This window comes from Mytilus edulis, chromosome 1 (genome assembly GCF_963676685.1).
Source record: "Mytilus edulis chromosome 1, xbMytEdul2.2, whole genome shotgun sequence".
Classification (NCBI taxonomy): Eukaryota; Metazoa; Mollusca; class Bivalvia; order Mytilida; family Mytilidae; genus Mytilus; species Mytilus edulis.
This window is the reverse complement of record NC_092344.1, coordinates 29,721,744-29,742,583: the sequence shown is the minus strand read 5'-3', so window position 1 is coordinate 29,742,583 and position 20,840 is coordinate 29,721,744. Positions and strand designations below refer to the sequence as shown.

Genomic DNA, 20,840 nt, shown 5'->3' with positions numbered 1-20,840 from the left:
CTGAGGCGAATTAACACGAATATGTATATTCTCTTCAACAGTGTTTGAATTCTCTGTTCTGAATTTCATTTAAATAAGCTAAAATGTTTTGTGGAAAATTGAATAAAAATAAACATTACATGTATTTGAAGGCATTATTTTAATTAAACAATATAAGATCACGCAAATATATCATGTATTATTTTAAATTGAGGAACTTTTAAAACTTGAAATTGGATTTACAAGTTTAAGATATAATCTTGTTTTTTGTGGTTTTTTTTGGGTTTTTTTATAAATTAGTTAAATATATGGTATTATCATAACAAGTCTTTACTTGAATGGAATAAACATGGAACACTTTCACGGATTCATTTTTCATTGTGTTCATGGTTGCCTATCAATGACACCGTTTTTATTGTATGTCTAAAAGATTATTATCCGAAAAATAATTCACAAAAGTACGTTGTTACTGACTAGGTTGATCCCCTCCGTAAAACATTCAGTATGCCTTCGGAACATACAAATATTAAGGTATTGTCAAAAATTTCAATAACGGCCGGGAAACAAACTAGTCGTTAACCTTCTATGATTATTAAAGAATGACGGATGTTGGTTTTTTTCGGTACGTCTTAACACTGCTAAGGAATCCTTAGTGCACTAAGGCTTTGACTATACAATGCCACTAAGTTGACGGGCGTTTTAAAAAGCGTAGTGCGCCCGTATGTCAGAAAGAAATCTGATTTGTATGTTTTTTGTCGAGTCTTCGACTTTAGTCGAAAAAGCGAGACTAAGCGATTCTACATTCCGTCGGCGTCTTTGAAATTTTAATGACCGTTTCTTAAACTATCCTGGATTTCTATTAAACTTTATTGATTTATTTCCTCATTTTCTTTTAACAAATTGTCTGTTTAACATATTGTATGAGATAATTTATGAAATAATTACTGTGGTGTGTTCAATCATTACTCACTGTTGAAGGCCGTGGGGTGACTTATGGTGAAAACTTCTGTGTCATTTTATTTATTGCGATGAGTTGTCTCATCCCCAATCATACCACATCTTTTCTTGTTATCAAAACTTCAACACGTATTTTCAAAAACTTTAAGAACGATTGTACGAATATGTATTGAAACCTCGTAACCAGCTTCAACATGTTCATGTGTGGACGAGTATCATTATTTTGCAAATATTTAAAACACGTATTCAAAATGGCGATTAACTGGAAACAACAAAGTATTAATATCAGAATTTGTGAAAACGCTCCACGAACAACTCAAGCTGACGACTTTGGCGCAATGGAGTGCGATGGTTTATAAAACGCGGGATATCTTAATTAAAGTCTACATATGTGCAATTATTATGAGCAGTATATTTGTTTCAATGTCAGTATATACAGCATTTTTTTTAATTTGTTTTTTATGGATGCACCCAATTGCACCTTTTCATTTAAGATATATTTCCGTGACGTAACCTCGAAAGATTAGTCACATCACTAAAAACAATAAGGGAAATGAAACTTCTTCTCGCATGTTGCACTTTGGGTAATAGTTCTCTTCGACAAAATACTGCCTTGAACTCAATTTTGGTATAAATATAAAGAAGCCAAAATTTGGTTCTGAAATATATATTTTTGTAAACTCTAAAAGCTAGGTAGCATATCCCTTAATTGATATAGGCTCTTAAATTCGACAATGTTTAGAGACAGTGCTAGGGCTGTTAACAAGTCAAGGTCGCTAAACTCTCATTACCCGTTTAGAGATTTTCTGAAAATACAATGGCTTTTGCCTTATTCGAAACAAAAACATTAGCAAATATAACTGGTGGCCTTCGGCTGTCAATTGTTCTTTTCGGGTTGTTGTCTCTTTGACACATTCCCGATTTTCATTCTTAGTTTTAAAATAACTAAAAATACTATTTACAATTGTCAGTTCAAAATACATTTAAGAAGTCAGTGCGTTGATACATGTTATATTCTACTGAATTTACTATATCCGTTATTATTACGTAATATATATATTATATAAGTCCTGTGTCCAGGTGGAAATAACGGGCCGTAATAACAATATGTGATTTGTATGTCAGGTGAAAGTGACAACGGGTGGTATGTATACTGAAATGTTTATCGTCTTCCATTATACATGAGGGTGTGAATGGGGGTTTATAGAAGGAAATTATAAACAAAAAAATAAAGAATACAAAAAATAACCAGACAAATAGAAAAGAAAATGATGAGGTACTAGAATATATGGAATAAAGAATGATCGGCAAAAGGTAAAACGAATTATAAAACAAATTGCCTAAAAATATGGAATACAGAAATACTGAATCCCCATTCAGACCCTCATGATCTGACATTTAAAGCTTTAGGACATTTATGGGCATGCGATACAGTTTTAGACCGACAGTGATTTTTTTTACAAAATCAATTAGTACATGTGTAAATGTGCTAAAAATTATATCTTCGTGTGCTAAATTTAAAAGACAAATGGGTTTGAATTATTCGACATTTACTTAATATTTCGGTTTCTTGGACATTTCTGTCCTTTGAGCAGACACCCTTAACATTTTATGTTTCAAAATATAAAGATATGCAGATTTCGGTAAAGAGATAAGGAATATCTTCGTTACAAAATTGGGTTCTTCCTACATTTGTGTAACAATTCTTTGTTAATAATTGATTTTTGTTAAAAGAAATTGATTTAAGAAAAAACGGTATTTTTGTTGAATATTTATCTAGTTAAAAAAAGTCGTTAATTTCTTCATCTCTGTTTCTTCATAATAGTTGGAACAAAAATATCCATACGGTATCAAGCCAAATTTCTAAAAAGAAGGAAAATATGCTCTTAAGCTAATGGTTAAATCTCGAAAAAATGTTAAAATGCTAAAGTTTTTAAAAGAAAGAGTTTAATGTCTGCTATTTTAGATTAATTCTGCGAATTGTTTTTGTCTGCAAAAACATAAAACAGACAGAGAGATAAAGAGAATCACAACTAATTGAATAAAATGGAGGATTGAAATGGAGAATGTGTCAAAGAGACAACAATCCAACCAAAGAGCAGAAAATGGTGCGTCTAAACACGGCTAAGGACTCATAAGTGCACTAATATGTTATAATATGCTACTAAGGACTAAAAGAGTGATGTGCAGTGTAAACAAATTTCTTATCTAGATTGAGATTGATATTTAATGCATATATTCAAATTTAATCAATAAAAGATCACTGATAATAATTGAACAATGCCTGTGCCGGTTTTCGTTAATTTTTCCAAAGATCACTGAACTATATGACACATGTCATATTACATAACTGATAACACAATTACCTTAAAAAATGAAAAAAATTAATTATTTAGAGAGGAAAATTACCCAGACCTTTAAATATATTTCCCATAAAAATATGTTTTTAAATTTTAAAAAAATCATTTAATATGCATCGGTTTATGATTTAATGAAAACATATAGAAAATTGTTAAGCTGTTTTTTTTTCAGGAAGGAAAATAATGTTTGCATCGAGAAAAATAGCCCCTCCCCTATAAATGATCATAAATTTACCTAAGTGGGAGCTTAAATTTTGGAACCAATCGCGAGGCCTGACTGCCATAAACAACAGATTACGAACAGCAAACAGTGGATACACCAATTCATTGATATGTATTAAAGACAACGACGGACACAAAAATATTGCACTGAATAATTTCAACTACCATTGAGATAGATTTTTCAAATCTCCTTATCAAATTAGACATGCATTTAAAAAAAACCTTGGGATATCTATTACCGTTAGGTTTCAAATTGGAATTAAAAATTGCATTTTCCCAAAGTGATTTAGGTAAAACCCCATGAATCTCACCTCCAAGAAATTTGAAGTGTCAGCTAAGATGTTTGAAAATATGTATGAATTTTCTTACATACTTGAAATTGGAAAGGAATATAAACACATTTAGTATGTTTACTGTACAACCAAACAACAGACACCAATTGTGTCTTATATTGTTGAAGTCATTTTTACTGAGATCAAAATTTGATTAATTGATTATTCAGTGGTTGTTTAAACGTCCAGTGGCAAACATTTCATGCATATTCAGGACGAAAAGTCGTTTCAGAAGTATATAATGTAGTATTTGGTATTACAAATGTTTAAATTTTCTAATTATTTAGTAAATGTCATTTTCTTAGGTAGTTCTAATTAATTTGTACGAATCAAATTTTTCTGACAAAATAATGTCTTTTGCTCTCAATTAACACATACGATTCTGATAACAATGGATAATATAAGGAACTTTGTAACTTAAAAAAAGAAATAATGATTGTTTAATCAGGTGTTATGTCAGTTCGCTTGTGTCAGTCGGATCACTGATTTTCGGCAATATCAAGGAAAAACCGACACGTTCTAAAGATTGTTCAACTACTCATTTATTGGTGAAATTATAACCTAATATGTCCTGTTGATAAGTATATATGTACAGAACTACAAAAATTTGCAGTGAATGTTAACATAAAAGAATCAAATAATTTCTGCTATGCTTAGCTTGTAGTGAAAACGGAAACAGCTTACAATATTTTTTGCATTTATTGCAATCAATTATATCAAACATGTTAGTTAAAATAATTTCTAGAACCAGTCATGCACTTTCTGTAGATATAATGCGTCGGACATTGTATGCATAAAAATAAAATCTCGATTTTTAACTGTATGAAATAAAATTAGTAAGAGTTTCGCGGAACACAATGTCTCGCCTTCGTTTGCCGTAACCTTGAACTCTCAGGGTGAGGCTGAACAAAATAAAGACACTATATTTTGATTGTTATGAGCTTCTGTCCAAGTTCAAAAATATTTCCGGTGCCTATAAAATAGCCGACTTTAATTAAGTTATTTGAATCTGAGCTGGCAAAATAGTATATTATCTATTATGGTGGTATCGGCAAAACAGCTACAAGTATTGCCTTTAATGAAAATTCATATCAATTTAAAATACTATTCTAAATAAAATAGCTTTGAGAATCGTGTAAAAAGCGTTCGTTGTTCAGTCGTCAATGAATCATTCAACGTGCGTGTATCGTGCGTGTATCGTGTATTTATCATTCATCGTGCATCGTGCGTGTATCGTGCGTTCATCATTCATCATTCATTTTGCGTTAATCCTCCGTGTAACGCTCATCGCTCATCGTGCGTGTATCGTGTATCGTGCATTCACCGTGCGTGTATCGTGCATTCACCGTGCGTGTATCGTGCGTGCGTGTATCGTGCGTGTGGTCAGTTTGAATTTTAGAAGGTCTGTACATAATTGTTTTTCGTTCATTTTTTGTACATAAATAAGGCCGTTAGTTTTCTCGTTTGAATTGTTTTACATTTTCATTTCGAGGCCATTTATAGCTGACTATGCGGTATGGGCTTTGCTCATTGTTGAAGGCCGTACGGTGACCTAAATTTGTTAATTTCTGTGTCATTTTGGTCTCTTGTGGAGAGTTGTCTCATTGGCAATCATACCACATCTTCTTTTTATATATTTACGTTAATGTCGCAGTTGCAATTACATGTATTGCGCCAAAAAATCGTTAAGAACACCTTACAGATATATTTATTTCAAATTTTGAAAACGCCCCATATAAACTATTAAATCAAAATTAAACAGCTACAGGAAACACATGCAATGTTGGATTTACTCATTCCTATGCTCCCGGAAGCAAAGAGTCGTGGTAAATTGAACAACATCAAACAGGTCCAACAGACCGTTGATTCTGGGGTACCTCAAGGAACTGTTCTGCATGGTCAGGTGTTATTAAGTAAATGATATCAGTGACATCTTGAAAATATCGGGTGTATGGCCAATAGAAACATCAAAAAGATCAGATGCGTAGTGTGAATAAAGTATCATTTCCGTCATAAAAAAGAACAGAGCAGAATGAGTTTTCAGTTGTCTTGACATATCACCAAAATCATTAAAAACTACCAAAATTAAAAGTAACTTTCAAATTTCAATATTCCTCTTGTGTGAATGAATATGTCTATGTTAACTAACGGGTGTAACATGTGCAGCTGAATCAATTACCCTTTCGGAGCAGCTGATATCACCCCAAGTTTTTGGTAGGGTTCGTGTTGCTCAGCTTTTAGTTTATATGTTGTGTTTTGTGTACAATTGTTTGTCTGTTTGTCTTTTGGTCTTTTTGGCTAATGGCGTTGACGGTTTGTTTTCGACTTCTGAGTTTGAATAACCCTTTGGTATTTTCCGCCTATCTTTCTAGATGTTTTCTTCTATAGTAAAACAGAATACTGAATTAGTGACACAATTTTTACTTTATATAATATTATGAAACAAAATTCACGGCTTCTTGAGAGATATTGAATTTTCAGAGAAGAATTAAGCATGATATTTAAAAAGTAGCGTGAACAATTTGTTTTTGAAAAACTTGGGACATGACTACAAAAAACTTCGTGAGGGCATGGTGCAAATAGTATATATCCATGTAGGCTACTAATTGTTCGCCACTTTTTGCACATCAATTCGTATTATTTGATTTAAATTCTAGGAGATATAATGCTTTTCCTATGTAAATACCAAACACTGAACATACATCAGTATTGCAAGGATTTACTATACAAATCCTCAAGTATTGTAAATGTTGAGAAAGGCTTTGTATAGTGAGAGATTTCGTCATTTTTTTCTTCATAAAACTAAAGTATATACAAGTTTCTATTGTAGTTTCCATATCGGATTTTGTCCATACACCATTGTCCTATTAGGTTTCTTTTAGGTTTTCGTTCCATTATACAAGAAAAGATACAACGAAAATCACCAATGCAGAACAACGCAACAAGATACACCAAATCACTTATTTTGTTTCAAGGCAATTAAAAAAATAACAAAGAAGAAAACTGATGCAAAGGATCTCCCCAAAGTTTATTACTTCACATTCGATTTATAGAATCAAGGCCGATGTCAATCTTTTATAGGCCCATAGAGATTTGTTTCGTGTTGTTGGGTTGCTATCTTATTGACATTGATCAAAAAGAAAAAAAAGGTCGAACAGACTATCCTGAATCGCATGAACTACGTACACATGACTTTATCAAATATTTCAAAAAACATAGTCTCATCATCTCCTGGTAATTATTTCAATACTTTATGCTTTGAAATCTTTTATTTTAAATTTGTTCCTCTGGGGTTTTTTTTCTTGTGAACATGTGAAATACTATATAAAACATGCCTATGTAGATAAAATTAACAAAAAGAAAAGATGTTAATTCTTTCTGTTTCCGTTTACTGTTTCCGTTCCGTATTCCGTTCCGTTTTCCGTTTCCGCCGATTGGCAACACCCGTTGAAATTATCCATAACCGTTTTTGTCGATCGATTTTGAAACTGGGTACGCCAAATGTATTTTTATATGACGAACTAGGGCGTTTGCCAATCAATGTAAATAGAAAACAAAAAGTTTTAAAATACTGGTTAAATTGTAAATCATAAACCACATATTGTGTATGATATCTATATATTGTTAGTCAGAGATGCAAATACTGGTAAAACTAATGGGGTTTCTAATGTTCGTGACCTATAATTGTTTAGTATTTGTTTAAAATTTGTATGGTACCAGCAGTCTGGTATAAATATATTATTAAATGTAACTAGATATCTTGAGATGGGAGTCATCTCTGTGGGCCCCGCTGTGAATAATGTGCATTAAAAAATTGTATCTTTACCATAGGACATGGGTTTGTCAACTGAAATCAAAGTTTTTGACCTTGACCTTTGACCTAGGAAGTTGTATATAAATTATGACACACCCTTTGGTGTTGGTTTATATACATGTCAAGTATAAACTTTGAAATGATAACGGTTCTCAAGATATAGAGCGGACACGATCTTTACCATAGGACATGGGGTTGTCAACTGAAACCAAAGTTTTTGACCTTTAACTTTGCCCTAGGCAGTCGTTCATAAATTATGACACGCCCTCTGGTGTTGGTTCATATACATGTCAAGTATAAACTTTGAAATCATAACGGTTCTCAAGATATAGAGCGGACACGATCTTCACCACAGGACACAGGGTTGTCAACTGAAACCAAAGTTTTTTTACCTTGACATTTGACCTACGAAGTTGTACATACATCATGACACGCCCTCTGGTGATGGTTAATAAACATTTAAAGTATAAAGTATGAAATCATAATGGTTCTCTAGATATGGAGCGGACACAAAGTTACAGTGTTACGGACGGACGGAGGACAGACTGATCACTATAGGGCGACTTGCCTTTGACCTAGGAAGTTGTACATACATCATGACACGCCCTCTGGTGATGGTTAATAAACATGTAAAGTATAAAGTATGAAATCATAATGGTTCTCTAGATTCGGACGGACGGACGGACGGATAGACTGATCACTATAGGGCGACCCGCCTAAAGGCGGGGCTCTAATAAAAACTAGGTTAAAAGATCAATATATATAAAGCTGGTTCGCATCTATACAGGATCGTAAGAAACTCACTATGTACAGAATTTTAAAATTAGATTTTTGTTTTGAAGATAACGTAGATTATAACTATCATAATAATTCACATTTTTTCACAAAGCTACGTAGTGGTACTATGAAGTTAAATGTTGAGGTGGGGCGTTATATAAATATACTAAGAGAAAACAGATTATGTACTTGCTGTAATATGAAAAGTGTTGAAGATGAGTACCATTTTATTTTAGTGTGTCCTGTGTATAGACATGTACGGCTGCAGTTTTTACCAAATTATTGCTGTTCGTGGCCAAATGTGACAAATATGTATTTGTATCAAACAAAATCTAGACCTTTAGTTTGAAAATTATGTAATTATTTGAAATCTGCCTGGCAGATTAGATCACATCTAATAAGTTGATCATTTGCCTATTGTAATATCTTATTATATTGTTCTCTGTTGTTTATTGTGTGTCACAATGTAAATATGTTTGTGTTGCTATAGCATGTAACTACAGCTTTGCAAATAAAGAATTCATTCATTCATTCATTCATTCATTCATTCATATATATCATTGAGAGATGAGATTAAAAAAAAATATTGAATAGAAATTGAATTAAATTGAATTGTGATACAATTCCATTAGATAAAGAATTTAAAAATTCAATTAGCAACTTAATTTTCACAAAAGATAGCAAATAATGGATTATATAATTTTGTACAATTTCCCTCTCAATAGTTAATTAAGCCGGCTTGTAATCAACCAGAGTGAGTCATATTAGACAAATATTACGATTTACTGACGTCATAATTCCCCACAGGATAATTACAGATTTTTCCTTGTTGACAAAAACAAATCCCCCAATCAAACCTCACCTGGAAACCAAGCTAGAAATCTGGACAGCAGGCGTTTCTGGTCACTTGCAGTGGTGAACATCAATTTGTATACAGTCAAGCGTGTTCTTCTTAAAGGTAATTTTCGTTAAATCATTTATTTTAACATTCTGTATTTTTTTATATCAAGATTTTATTGCAAAGTTTCAACAAAGAATTTCAGAAGATGAAACCCATTTTATTTTATCGTGTCCTATATAAATTATGACAGTTTTAGAAAAAAAATAGTCGAAGAATGAAATACATATTTCTTTTATACATAATTTTAATTATAATACTAGAACACACCCGCGAAATCGCGGACATTCAGAGCGTGGTTAAAAGTATGTAAAGTGTTGTAGGAAGAATTTTGTAAAAGATTTAATGACTTGAGAATTTCAGGAAAAGTATCAAAAGTCATAGGTACTTGGGGACAGGAATTTTTTTTCTAATTAAACCCTCTTCCTTTATTTCCAAAATTCCCATTTTTTTTTGTTTTCTATCAATTTCATTATGAATATACATTTAATATTTTATGAACATTCAAGTCAGGAGCCTGTAATTCAGTGGTTGTCGTTTGTTTATGTGTTTCATATTTGTTTTTCGTTCATTTTTGTACATAAATAAGGCTGTTAGTTTTCTCATTTGAATTGTTTTACATTGTCATTTCGGGGCCTTTTATATCATACTATGCAGTATCGGCTTTGTTCATTATTGAAGGCCGTAAGGTGACCTTTAAATGTTATTTTCGGTGTCATTTTGGTCTCTTGCGGAGAGCTGTCTCATTGGCATTCATACCACATCTTCTTTTTTTGTAAAAAATTTAATGACTGGAGAATTTCAGAAAAGGTATCAAAAGTCATACAAATATAGGTAATTTGGGAAAGGATGATTGTTTTTCAAACCCGGCTCCTCCTTATTCCACAAAAAAATTTTTTTTTGTTTGTTCTCTATTAATTTCAATGACACATGACTAATTTGAGCTCTTATCTGTATATTACATGTACAATGCATGAACATTCATAAAGGGGGGTCGGACCAGAGGCGGATTTAGGGGTGGGGGCACCTTTTCTGGAAAACACATGGTTGCTTATATAGGGAATCACTGAAGCATGACCGGAGCGGGCTCCCTCTGAGGCAGTCAACGGGCCCCCACTTAGGAAAATTTCTGGATCCGCCACTGCGGAGTGGTCCTGAACCCGATATCCCGGGCTTAAAAACATGAAATCCCGAGGTTCCGAATTTAATACAAATTAAATATTTCGACATCCCAAAATTCGAAAAAAGAAATCCCGGATCCCGAAATGGTCAATCCTGAAATTTCGATCTTAAAAACACCCATTACCGACGTCCCGAAAAGGTCCTGCCCCTCCCCCTTTCATTCATTACTATAAATAAAGTGTATTTTCTTTTTACATTCAATTCTCAGTTTAATAATCGATTCACGGCGGTCATTGAGATATTATACATACCCTCTCTATTTCATAAACTCTGTGACCGCCGTGGACAGTAAAATTTGATAAGAAAATACACTTTATTCGTAGTATATATATTTGTTTCAAAGTATACAGAAAAACGCAAACCGAAGGTCTGATCTGATTTAAAATTTAAAATTAAAAATTTCGTCCAATGACGGAAACATATCCGGACGCCTTTTTTTCTCGTTTTTCTCCCTAAATAACTCAATCTGAATAATCATATGAATGGATGACAAATGCGATTATGCACTGTATCTATAGGACACAGAGGCATGATGATTAATTTATTGTGGAAAGAAGAGAAGCGACACACAAAATGAGGTCTTCTCGTTTAATAGTATAGAAGATTAGAGAGGTGACTGACTGTGAGTCCCTTCGTCACGTGGTATTTCTGTTCATTTGTATGTAATTTTCGCGTGAAATCAGGCCCGTCCGTTCTAATTCACGTTCGCCCTGGTTCCGTTCGCCCTTATTCCCGTTTGGGCTTGGATCGTTCGCCCTGATACCTGTTCGAGCACGGTCCGTTCGCCCTGATTCTTATTTTATTTTGTTGTCTTGTTGTATAATGGTATAAAATATTGTTTTAATAGAGTATGTTAAAGTGTGTGTTAGAAATTTCTTTGAATATCTATGTTGTACATGTATTGGTGCTACCAGATATATAGTTGATCTCCTTTGATATACACTTAAGTGCACATGAATGCAAGATATTCTATGTAAAACATCTGAAGACGAAGTTATCTGGGTTTTTATTTTTATTTTTTTTATCTTTGATTCTTTTTTTTCATATTTGACCAGAGACATTAACTTGAATAATTCAGTGCCCTCTGTCCACCACCGTTTCTCGAGCCGGTTAATGGAGTGATCGTAGTGATCGGAATATAACGACTGGATTATTCGGGTTACCAGAGACATATTATATGTCTCTGATTTGACCAAGTCATCTGTATGTATATATAACCCCGTGAATTCCCGGCATAAGTCCGTGAACTTCGGCACGGGTTACATTAAAGTATGTAGGTCTATAATTAATTAATTGACACTATGGCTGCTTTAAACGCAAGACCGTATAAAAATATATACAAATTTATTAACACAAGTTTACAGTTCGAAAGCTAGGGGAAGACTGCCCCAGCAACAGTTTACAAAAAATATAAATTAAGTCCAAGATAAGGGTATTAAAACATTATAAAAGGTTCTTATGAAATATATCTATCATTGTCTAATCTTATGTAATCATAACGGATTATTGTTCTCCGGCTTAACTTAGCAAAATAGCGATAATTGCTTCTTTTGAAGTTGAGTGTAAGTTTAGCACTTTTGACAGCCATCGGATTAAGTTGTAAAATAGTAAATCTATAATCTCTTTAGATATTTGAAATAACAAACATTATATTTAGGCAGCAACCATTTGATTTTTTGGGGGGGAGGGGGCTATGGGTTTTTTTTTCTGGACAAATTTTTTTCGCGACAAGTCGAGAACTATTTTTTTCTTTCAATTTTAGCATTACACATAGTGGGAGCTGAGGGTGAAACAAACTATTTTTTTTTCAGAATCAAAAACAAATTATTTTTTTCTCTAAAAACTGGAAACAAACTTTTTTTCCAAAAAAAACCTTAGCACCCCCCCCCCCCCCCGAACATCAAATGGTTGCTGCCTTAAGAATAAAGAAACATTTAAACCAAGAAATATTCAACCATGTCAATTTAAAACTAAAACGAGAAATAATCAATTTAAAACGAAAGTTCATATAAATATTCAAAACGAAAGTTCATATAAATATTCAAAACGAAAGTTCATATAACTATTCAAAACGAGAGTTCATATACATATTCAATTCAAAACGAGAGTTCCTAATAGCACTTTGCAAATGACAGTAAAAGTCCCCAATGTCACTTTTCTTCCGGTTATATTTATACTGTGAAAGAATAAATTGATATGCTAATCTACTTCTATATAACACTCGATATTTGTCACTGAAAATATACTTGAGATCAAAGGAGCCAAGCTGCGAAAAGAGACTCCCATACATGTCTGACAATTCATGTATACATGCTTTGTTATCGTTCAATCCAAGCTAACTAGTTTATTAAAAAAAAACATATGCATTACAATCAACAGTCATAACATTTATTCTAAAAGATGTACATATTTGTTTTTAATATTTATCAAATAAATAACGACATAGATATTCATTAAACATACAATACCGTTAATCATTGATATATATACATTTGTTTTAAATAGGGCGAACTAATCCAGGGCGAACATGTAATTAGGGCGAACAAACCCAATACCCTTTTGAGTCCATAAATTACATATGTTTTTAAAAATATTGATGCCTTCGCAACGAGTTTAATTCAATTTAGTTGTATGCACACTCGAAAAAAAAAACTGTCAGTCAGACAGTATACAGCTCATAACCCAGTTCATATTCTAGCATACACTAAGTCACCTAAACTTGCAAGCAGGGTTTCCCCTTGGTTAATTTTCTTTTTCGCCACCTCTTTCGCCAAAGCAAATTGAATATTTTTTTTACCACTCTCAATCTTTTTTCGCCAACTAACATAACTTGGCACATTTTTTTTTTTAATTTGTCTTCTCGCTAACAAAAAAAAAATCAGTTTGCAGAATTGTTGTCTAATTTAATATAGCTCTACATACATTGTATCTACATAAGTTTTACATATTTATATTTTATAAAAAATTTAGTAATAACGAACATTTCTGATTTTGAGCATCTTTTGAATGTACTGTAAAATTGCAATATAAATCATGAAATCATCATTTTTGACTTCTGGGAACACGGGATTCATCTTCAATAAGTTATCGGATACTTCCTGGCTAGTTGAAGGACACGGACTATACTAGTCCGAGATTTTTCTATCTGTTAAACGTTTTTCTTCAAAACAATTGTTTTCTTTGACGGACAATCGTTAAAACTTAAAGTTGAGACATAAAACTATGCCTCAAACAAACACGTGTGCCGATAATTCAATTCTTTATTACTTTAGGCACATTTCGGTTTGCGAATTTTAAACGGCTTATATTTATCAAATGTCACAAATACGGGCTAATCTGAAATTAGCATTTTTTTGTCAATATTTTTAATTTAGTATTTTTATTTAGAATATAAAAGATTAAAAAGCAATCTAATTGAAATTAAATCTCTCACTCGCTATTTTTTTTATTCTTGGTCGCTGCGTGGCAAATTTATTCAAATTTTGAGCTCTGACGCCCTGTCAAATGGGATGTTGTTAGATCTCCCACGCAGCGACCAAGAATAAAAAAAATAGCGAGTGAGTGATTTAATTTCAATTAGATTGATTAAAAAGATGCAATTTTTTTTTAAAGATATTTGAATCTCAAAGCACATTGTAATTCCTGATGATTATGTTACATGTATGTTTCATTAGAATCCATAGTTTTGATTGGCTAACAACAATCACCAGGCACTCACTCCTATGTCAAAATGTATTTCCGTATAAAATACAACAGCTATGACTTCACCAATCTAATTAAAAACCGATCTCTCATCGCTCCTGTTTCTGATATGTCGCGTGGGAGATCTAACGAAACCGGCTTTGAGGTCACATGTGAGTGAACTAAAAGTCATGAATTTATAAAGATATGCAAATGAGTTGACGACCTATTAATAAGCCAATCAAAAAAGTTTATGAATTATTATGACTGACGATTTCGTCGTAAATAAAATGAGTTACATCCCTTTGCCTTACGTTAAACTTCCAAGATCGTGGAAGACTCAATTTCATTGGTCGAAAAAGACACACCTACGAGGTCACTCACATGTGACCTCGAAGCGGGTTTCGTTAGATCTCCCACGCGACATATCAGACACAGAAGCGATGAGAGATCGGTTTTTAATTAGATTGTGACTTCACGTGCTATCCGTAACAATGCATAGAAAAATAAATGAAAAGCTTGATATAACTCTTAATTTCATGGTTGTAGCATAAACATGTAGTTATAAGGATTGAATACTTGTTATTATAATTTAATAGCGTTGTTAAAAGCGTTTCCCGTACGCACATTTTAATACTTCCGCGCTTCATACACAATGTACTTTGGTCAACGCTTTTACACCCAACAAAAATACCAAATTCCAAGGTAAATGTAACTCGAATAATTATGCGCCCTCTAGCGGCCTATAGCCTATCGAGTTTAGTGTAGCAATCGGAGATTAGACGGAGATCGGCGGAATATAACGACCGACATTATTCGGGTTAAGGTAAATGCAAAAAGGGAAATTCAATAAAAACTGACGAAATCAAACGTCATCAACCAACGGAACGAGTGGACAACAACTGTCATATTTTTGACCTGGTACAGGTATTGTCCGACGAAAATGATGGATTAAACCTGGTTCTGTCCCAAGTCAGGAATCTGATGTTCAGTAGTTGCCGTTTGTTGATGTGGTTCATAAGTGTTTCTCGTTTCTCGTTTTTTTATATAGATTAGACCGTTGTTTTTTCCGTTTGAATGGTTTTACACTAGTATTTTTTTGGGGTCCTTTATAGCTTGTTGTTCGGTGTGAGCCAAGGCTCCGTGTTGAAGACTGTACCCTGACCTATAATGGTTTACTTGTATAAATTGTGACTTGGATGGAGAGTTGTCTAATTGGCACTAATACCACATCTTCCTATATTTATTTATGTCTAGCTTAACCTCCGACTTGTATCATGACAGTTTTTTATAGTTTCATTACATTGACAACACTGGGTATCAGAGCAACCCAAACATACATAATAACCTAGGAACCAGATGTTCAATGGGGGTGGTAAAGGGTGATTTTCGTGCAACGTGTTTTGCTATTTTTATTTCACGTGCAGTCCTGGAAACGGTTCGTTATCACCGTGTTTCGTGAAATCGATAAAAAGATCAAAGTGCAAGAAATTTTTGATTGTTCGTTTACGTAAAATGGCAATTTTATTTCGCGTTCCTCCGTGCAGATACCCCCCCCCCCTCTTATGCCCCTCTTCAATGGTTGTCGTTTGTTGATGTGGTTCATAAGTGTTTCTCGTTTCTCGTTTTTATACGCCCGTCAAAATTTTGACGGGACGTATTATGGTATACAAATGTCCGGTGTCCGTCCGTCCGTCTGTCTGTCCGTCCGTCTGTCTGTCCGTCCGTCTGTCTGTCCGTCCGTCCGTCCGTCTGTCTGTCTGTCCGTCCGTCCGTCTGTCTGTCCATCCGTCTGTCCGTCTGTCCGGCGTAAACATGTCGCGCCGTAACTTGAGAACGACTTATCCAAATTTCATTAAACTTAACATAGTTGTTTCTTATGATAGTCAAATGATCTGTATAATTTTTGGTGAAAATAAGATTTAAACTTTTTGAGTTACGGCACTTTGTAACTAAAACAGGGGTGTGTTTTTTCACATGTCGCACCGTATCTCAAAAACGATTCTTGATTATGGCTTAAAACTTAAACACTTCTTACTTATATTAATTTTAATATCTGTATACTTTTTGGTGGTGATTCAAAATTTAATTTTTGAGTTATTGAGTATTTTGTAAAAAAGGGGGAGGTTTTTTTTACATGTCGCACCATATCTCAAAAACGATTATTGATTATTGCTTAAAACTTTACACATGTCTTTGTTATACTAATCTAAAGATCTGTATACTTGTTGGTGATGATTCAAAATTTCATTTTTGAGTTATTGAGTATTTTGTGAAAAAGGGGGAGGTTTTTTTTTTTACATATTGTGCCGTATCTCAAATCAATTTATGATTATTGCTTAAAACTTTACACGCTTCTTTATTATATTAATCTAAAGATCTGTATACTTTTTGGTGATGATTCAAAACTTTATTTTGGAGTTATTGAGTATTTTGTTAAACAGGGGAGGGTTTTTTAACATGTCGCGCCGTATCTCAAAAATAATTTATGATTATTGCTTAAAACTTTACACACTTCTTTGTTATATTAATCTAAAGATCTGTATACTTTTTGGTTTTGATTCAAAATTTTATTTTTGTGATATTTAGTTTTTTGTAAAAAAAAAACAGGGTTGGGGGTTTCACATGTCCCGCCGTGTCTCAAAAACAATATATGGTTATTGCTTAAAACTTTCTCAGAAACTATTTATGATTATTGCATTAAACTTCCACACAAGACGTCGGGCGTATCATGCGCTCATGGCGCAGCTGTTTATTTTATATAGATTAGACCGTTGGTTTTCCTGTTTGAATGGTTTTACACTAGTCATTTTGAGGGCCCTTTATAGCTTGTTGTTCGATGTGAGCCATGACTCCGTGTTGAAGGCCGTACTTTGACCTATAATGGTTTACTTTTACAAATTGTGATTAGATGGAGAGTTGTCTCATTGGCACTCATACCACATCTTATATCTATAATAAATTAATTTGACAATAATTGGGATCCACAACAAATGATCAAATGATTCAAACAAACATACAAGTAAATCTAACAGCAACACCAACAAAGAAGTTGTAGTTGGTTCTAAATTTGACAAAGTTGCCGAATATAAAAGGTTTTGTAATTCATAGTGTATACCGTATATAGTACACACTTTCTCGATCAAATACAAATTAAGTAAAATGTAAATACAAAATAAACCAAATTGAAACAACACTATAAAAAACCCTTGACAACGAATGGCACCTCAGGACCCATCCGCACCAGGAATGTAAAAAATTAAAAACCCGATAGCGGGATGCACAAACACCGAGTCACGTCAAAATTCATACGACCAAGAGAAACATAATAGCACGAATACGAACAAAGGGAAAACTGTACAGTAAATAAACTTGAGATACACAACTTAAGCACTTAGAATCAAAAACTAAAGACCATCTGTATTATTGTGCAGTAGACACTGAATATTTATCTTTTAGGTCTTGCAACTTTCCGTCGAACTTTTTGAAAACGTTCTATCATAGCTTAATAATTTAATTTTAAAAGAACACGTCTTCTTTTTGGCTGAAAGTTTTTGTCTATCAGCTCAAAGACATAATTATGTCATGTGACCGTGACGTCACCAACGTTTTTTTTTTATTGATTTACTCCTTAAAAATAGAATTAAGAATTGAATTATAAGGAATGATTTTTATTTATTTATTTATTTTATTTATTTATTTATTTTTTGAAGCCTTTACAGTCAGCTCTAAGAAATATGAAGTCGACACAATTGTGGATATTTTTCTCTCTGTTTGGGATAGCTATATTGCAGAGTAATACAGACGTTCAGAACCTCCTCACACAGCTCTTTACAACAAATAGTTATAACACGTTGATACGGTCAAGTACCAACCAATCAGTACCAAAGGAGATTGATATTAGCTTTAACCTATATGGAATAACTGATATAAATGAAATTGAACAAAAACTAACAACTACAGGATGGTTGGATATAACATGGCAAGACGATCTGTTGACATGGACACCAGCTTCTTATAATGGGTTGGATAAACTGTATTTACCGCAGGATAATGTTTGGAAACCTGACGTGTCATTGCAAAATGGATTTAGCGAGTTGGAAGAGCTAGGGTCAAAGTTTATTCAAGTGTATGTCGATAGTTCAGGCTACATATTGTGGAGACCTTTTCAGGTATTTGAGACTAAATGTGATTTGGATTCAAAATACTTCCCTTTCGATGAACATAAGTGTCACATAATTTTTGTGTCATGGAGTCATTCATCTGAGGACATTGTTTTGACACAGACCAGTAACGGTATAGAACTTTCTGACGGATTGGAGAGTCATGGTGAGTGGGAAATCACCTCCTCTTCTGCCACAAGTGAGTCCGAGTCCTTAGTATCCAGTATAAAGTTCACAATCGTAATTAAACGAAAACCTTCGTATATGATTATGAATATAATTCTACCAATTATTTTGTTGGCGTTGTTAGACATATTTACATTTAAGATACCAGCAGATACTGGTGAACGTTTAGGATACACAATAACTGTCTGGTTGTCATTTGCTGTATTTCTCACCATCGTCTCCGATTCTCTCCCTCAAACCTCTGAATCAGTTCCAATTGTATCAGTTTATATCATTATACAACTGGTAATGGGAACATTGGTTGTTTTGATATCGACAGTAGAAGCTGGCCTTATCACAAATCCGGACAGTGAACCAGTATATCAAATATTGAGAGTTCTTGCATTGCGATTGCGTCGAAACATTGTAAAATCGTCGGAATATACAGAGACGAAAATAGATTCGGAAATACCGGAAGTCAAGTGGAAAGAAGCCATAACTGCATTAGACACGTGTTTGTTCTTTATTAGTATGGGGATCTTCTTTATTACTACTGTTATTTGCTTATTTATTGTAGCAATATAAAGAAAAAATTCTTGCGATAATTTAAATCATTTTGTTAACTAGTAGTTGTACTTCGACTTTAGTGTACATAACAATAAAAGAAAACTGCAAATCTCAAACGGCATCGAGAAGATTTTTGGAACTTAGTGACAATATTAGAAAAATGTTTCGACCGCTAGATTGTTTTAGATTAATAATTCCCAATTAAACGTCTTGTACAATATGGTTCTTTTTTGTCTACTTTCAGTTCTTACGTAAACCTGCGTAACAACGTATACTAGGCCATGAACTTTGTATAATGTTAGACAACTGGGTGAATGTATGCGAGCACTGTATGTTTATTTGACAATTGCTACATGAATAAAGTATCAGAACTTTCAGTGTATTTTCTTTGCGACGCCCACAGTTACATGTGTAACAGATGTGCTTTGATAAGCCTGATTAATTCCCCTTAATTTGGACAGATTAATTATTTAGTATTTAAATGTTTATTTTAGGTTTGATTTGGTTTAAACATAGTAAGATAAAAGTAAGGATTATTTATTTAACTGTTTTAGTATATATATAACTTTTGATGTTTCTGTAATGTTTTAAGAATTATCATTTATTCAACTTTTCTTCAGTACCTTTTATGTTAAAGTTCTCCTGATTAATGACACGTTTAGGATATCAACAAAATAGTCAAAAACCAAAAACAACTCACCAAAACCAAAAACAACTCACCAAAACCAAGATGGCGGCCTCCATATTGCGACCTCCACTACTTGTTCCTGACCCATGGCACCAGAATATTTAAAGCTCACCAAACGCCTTCGGGCACCGAGCCGACCGTGCGAGGGCTGAAAGGCCAGTCAAGGTCGTTAAACACCACCACATATATATTTGATATTCAGTCGGAGTCGGCCTTGCACAGGCCTCCAAATACTCGCCGGAACTAAAATTAGTACCACTCGAGTCTAGAGTTAGCCACCACTTCGGTGCAGTTCGCCACAATTAGTCACCCCTTTTTGGTGCAATTTTACTACTTTAAAACACAACGCGAAGCAAATTTACTTTATTTTACTTAAAAGACTAACTCTGGGAACACTCTATTTTTCATTTTTCATTTGAAATTACTTTATTTTTGAACTTCAGTTTAGAAAGTTTTCTGACTCCTGTTTATTTCCGACTTTGTTTAAATTCATGCAATTATTGTACATTTGTGAATAAAATATAGTTTTCATTTGATTTATTGTCTGTTATTCAGCCATAATTTGATATCAGGTATCCCGATGGTCGAATAGGGGCGAAGTACTGGCCACTACACGTCCCGGGAGGTGTCGTCATCGACCCCCTCCGTTACACATGTACAATGATAATGAAATTGCTGACATATTTCAAAGAAACCCCAACTTACACCACCAAAAGCAATAAAAGTGCATATTTTGGCGTTAATATTGATTCACTTATAAGGTCTTTGCATCGGAACTAAACACATTTATTCAAAAACCAGTTGTTGGCATGACACGGGTTATGTTCTTCTCATATATGTTATGATGGTATGATACTAAACCCCTAACGGGAAGGATTGTGCCTTATGTTCATATGATAAAATCATAATCTTTCAGTCAGTTTAATTGAAGTCTGGAGCTGGCATTTCAGTTAACTGCTAGTAGTCTGTTGTTATTTATGTATTATTGTTATTTATGTATTATTGTCATTTTGTTTATTTTCTTTGGTTACATCTTCTGACATCAGACTCGGACT

General features: G+C 33.5%; 1 protein-coding gene across 1 annotated transcript; it reads left to right on the top strand.

The window, feature by feature from the left end:
• The first annotated feature begins 17,939 nt into the window (after positions 1–17,939).
• Positions 17,940–19,115, top strand: LOC139510099 (acetylcholine receptor subunit delta-like). Its single transcript, XM_071296401.1, has one exon. It carries the CDS (start codon positions 17,940–17,942, stop codon positions 19,113–19,115), a length of 1,176 nt encoding a protein of 391 aa, XP_071152502.1.
• The last annotated feature ends 1,725 nt before the right edge of the window (positions 19,116–20,840 follow it).

What these genes read in the sequence shown, in the direction of transcription:
- LOC139510099 (XM_071296401.1), top strand. Translation starts at nt 17,940, where the DNA reads ATGAAGTCGACACAATTGTGGATATTTTTCTCTCTGTTTGGGATAGCT.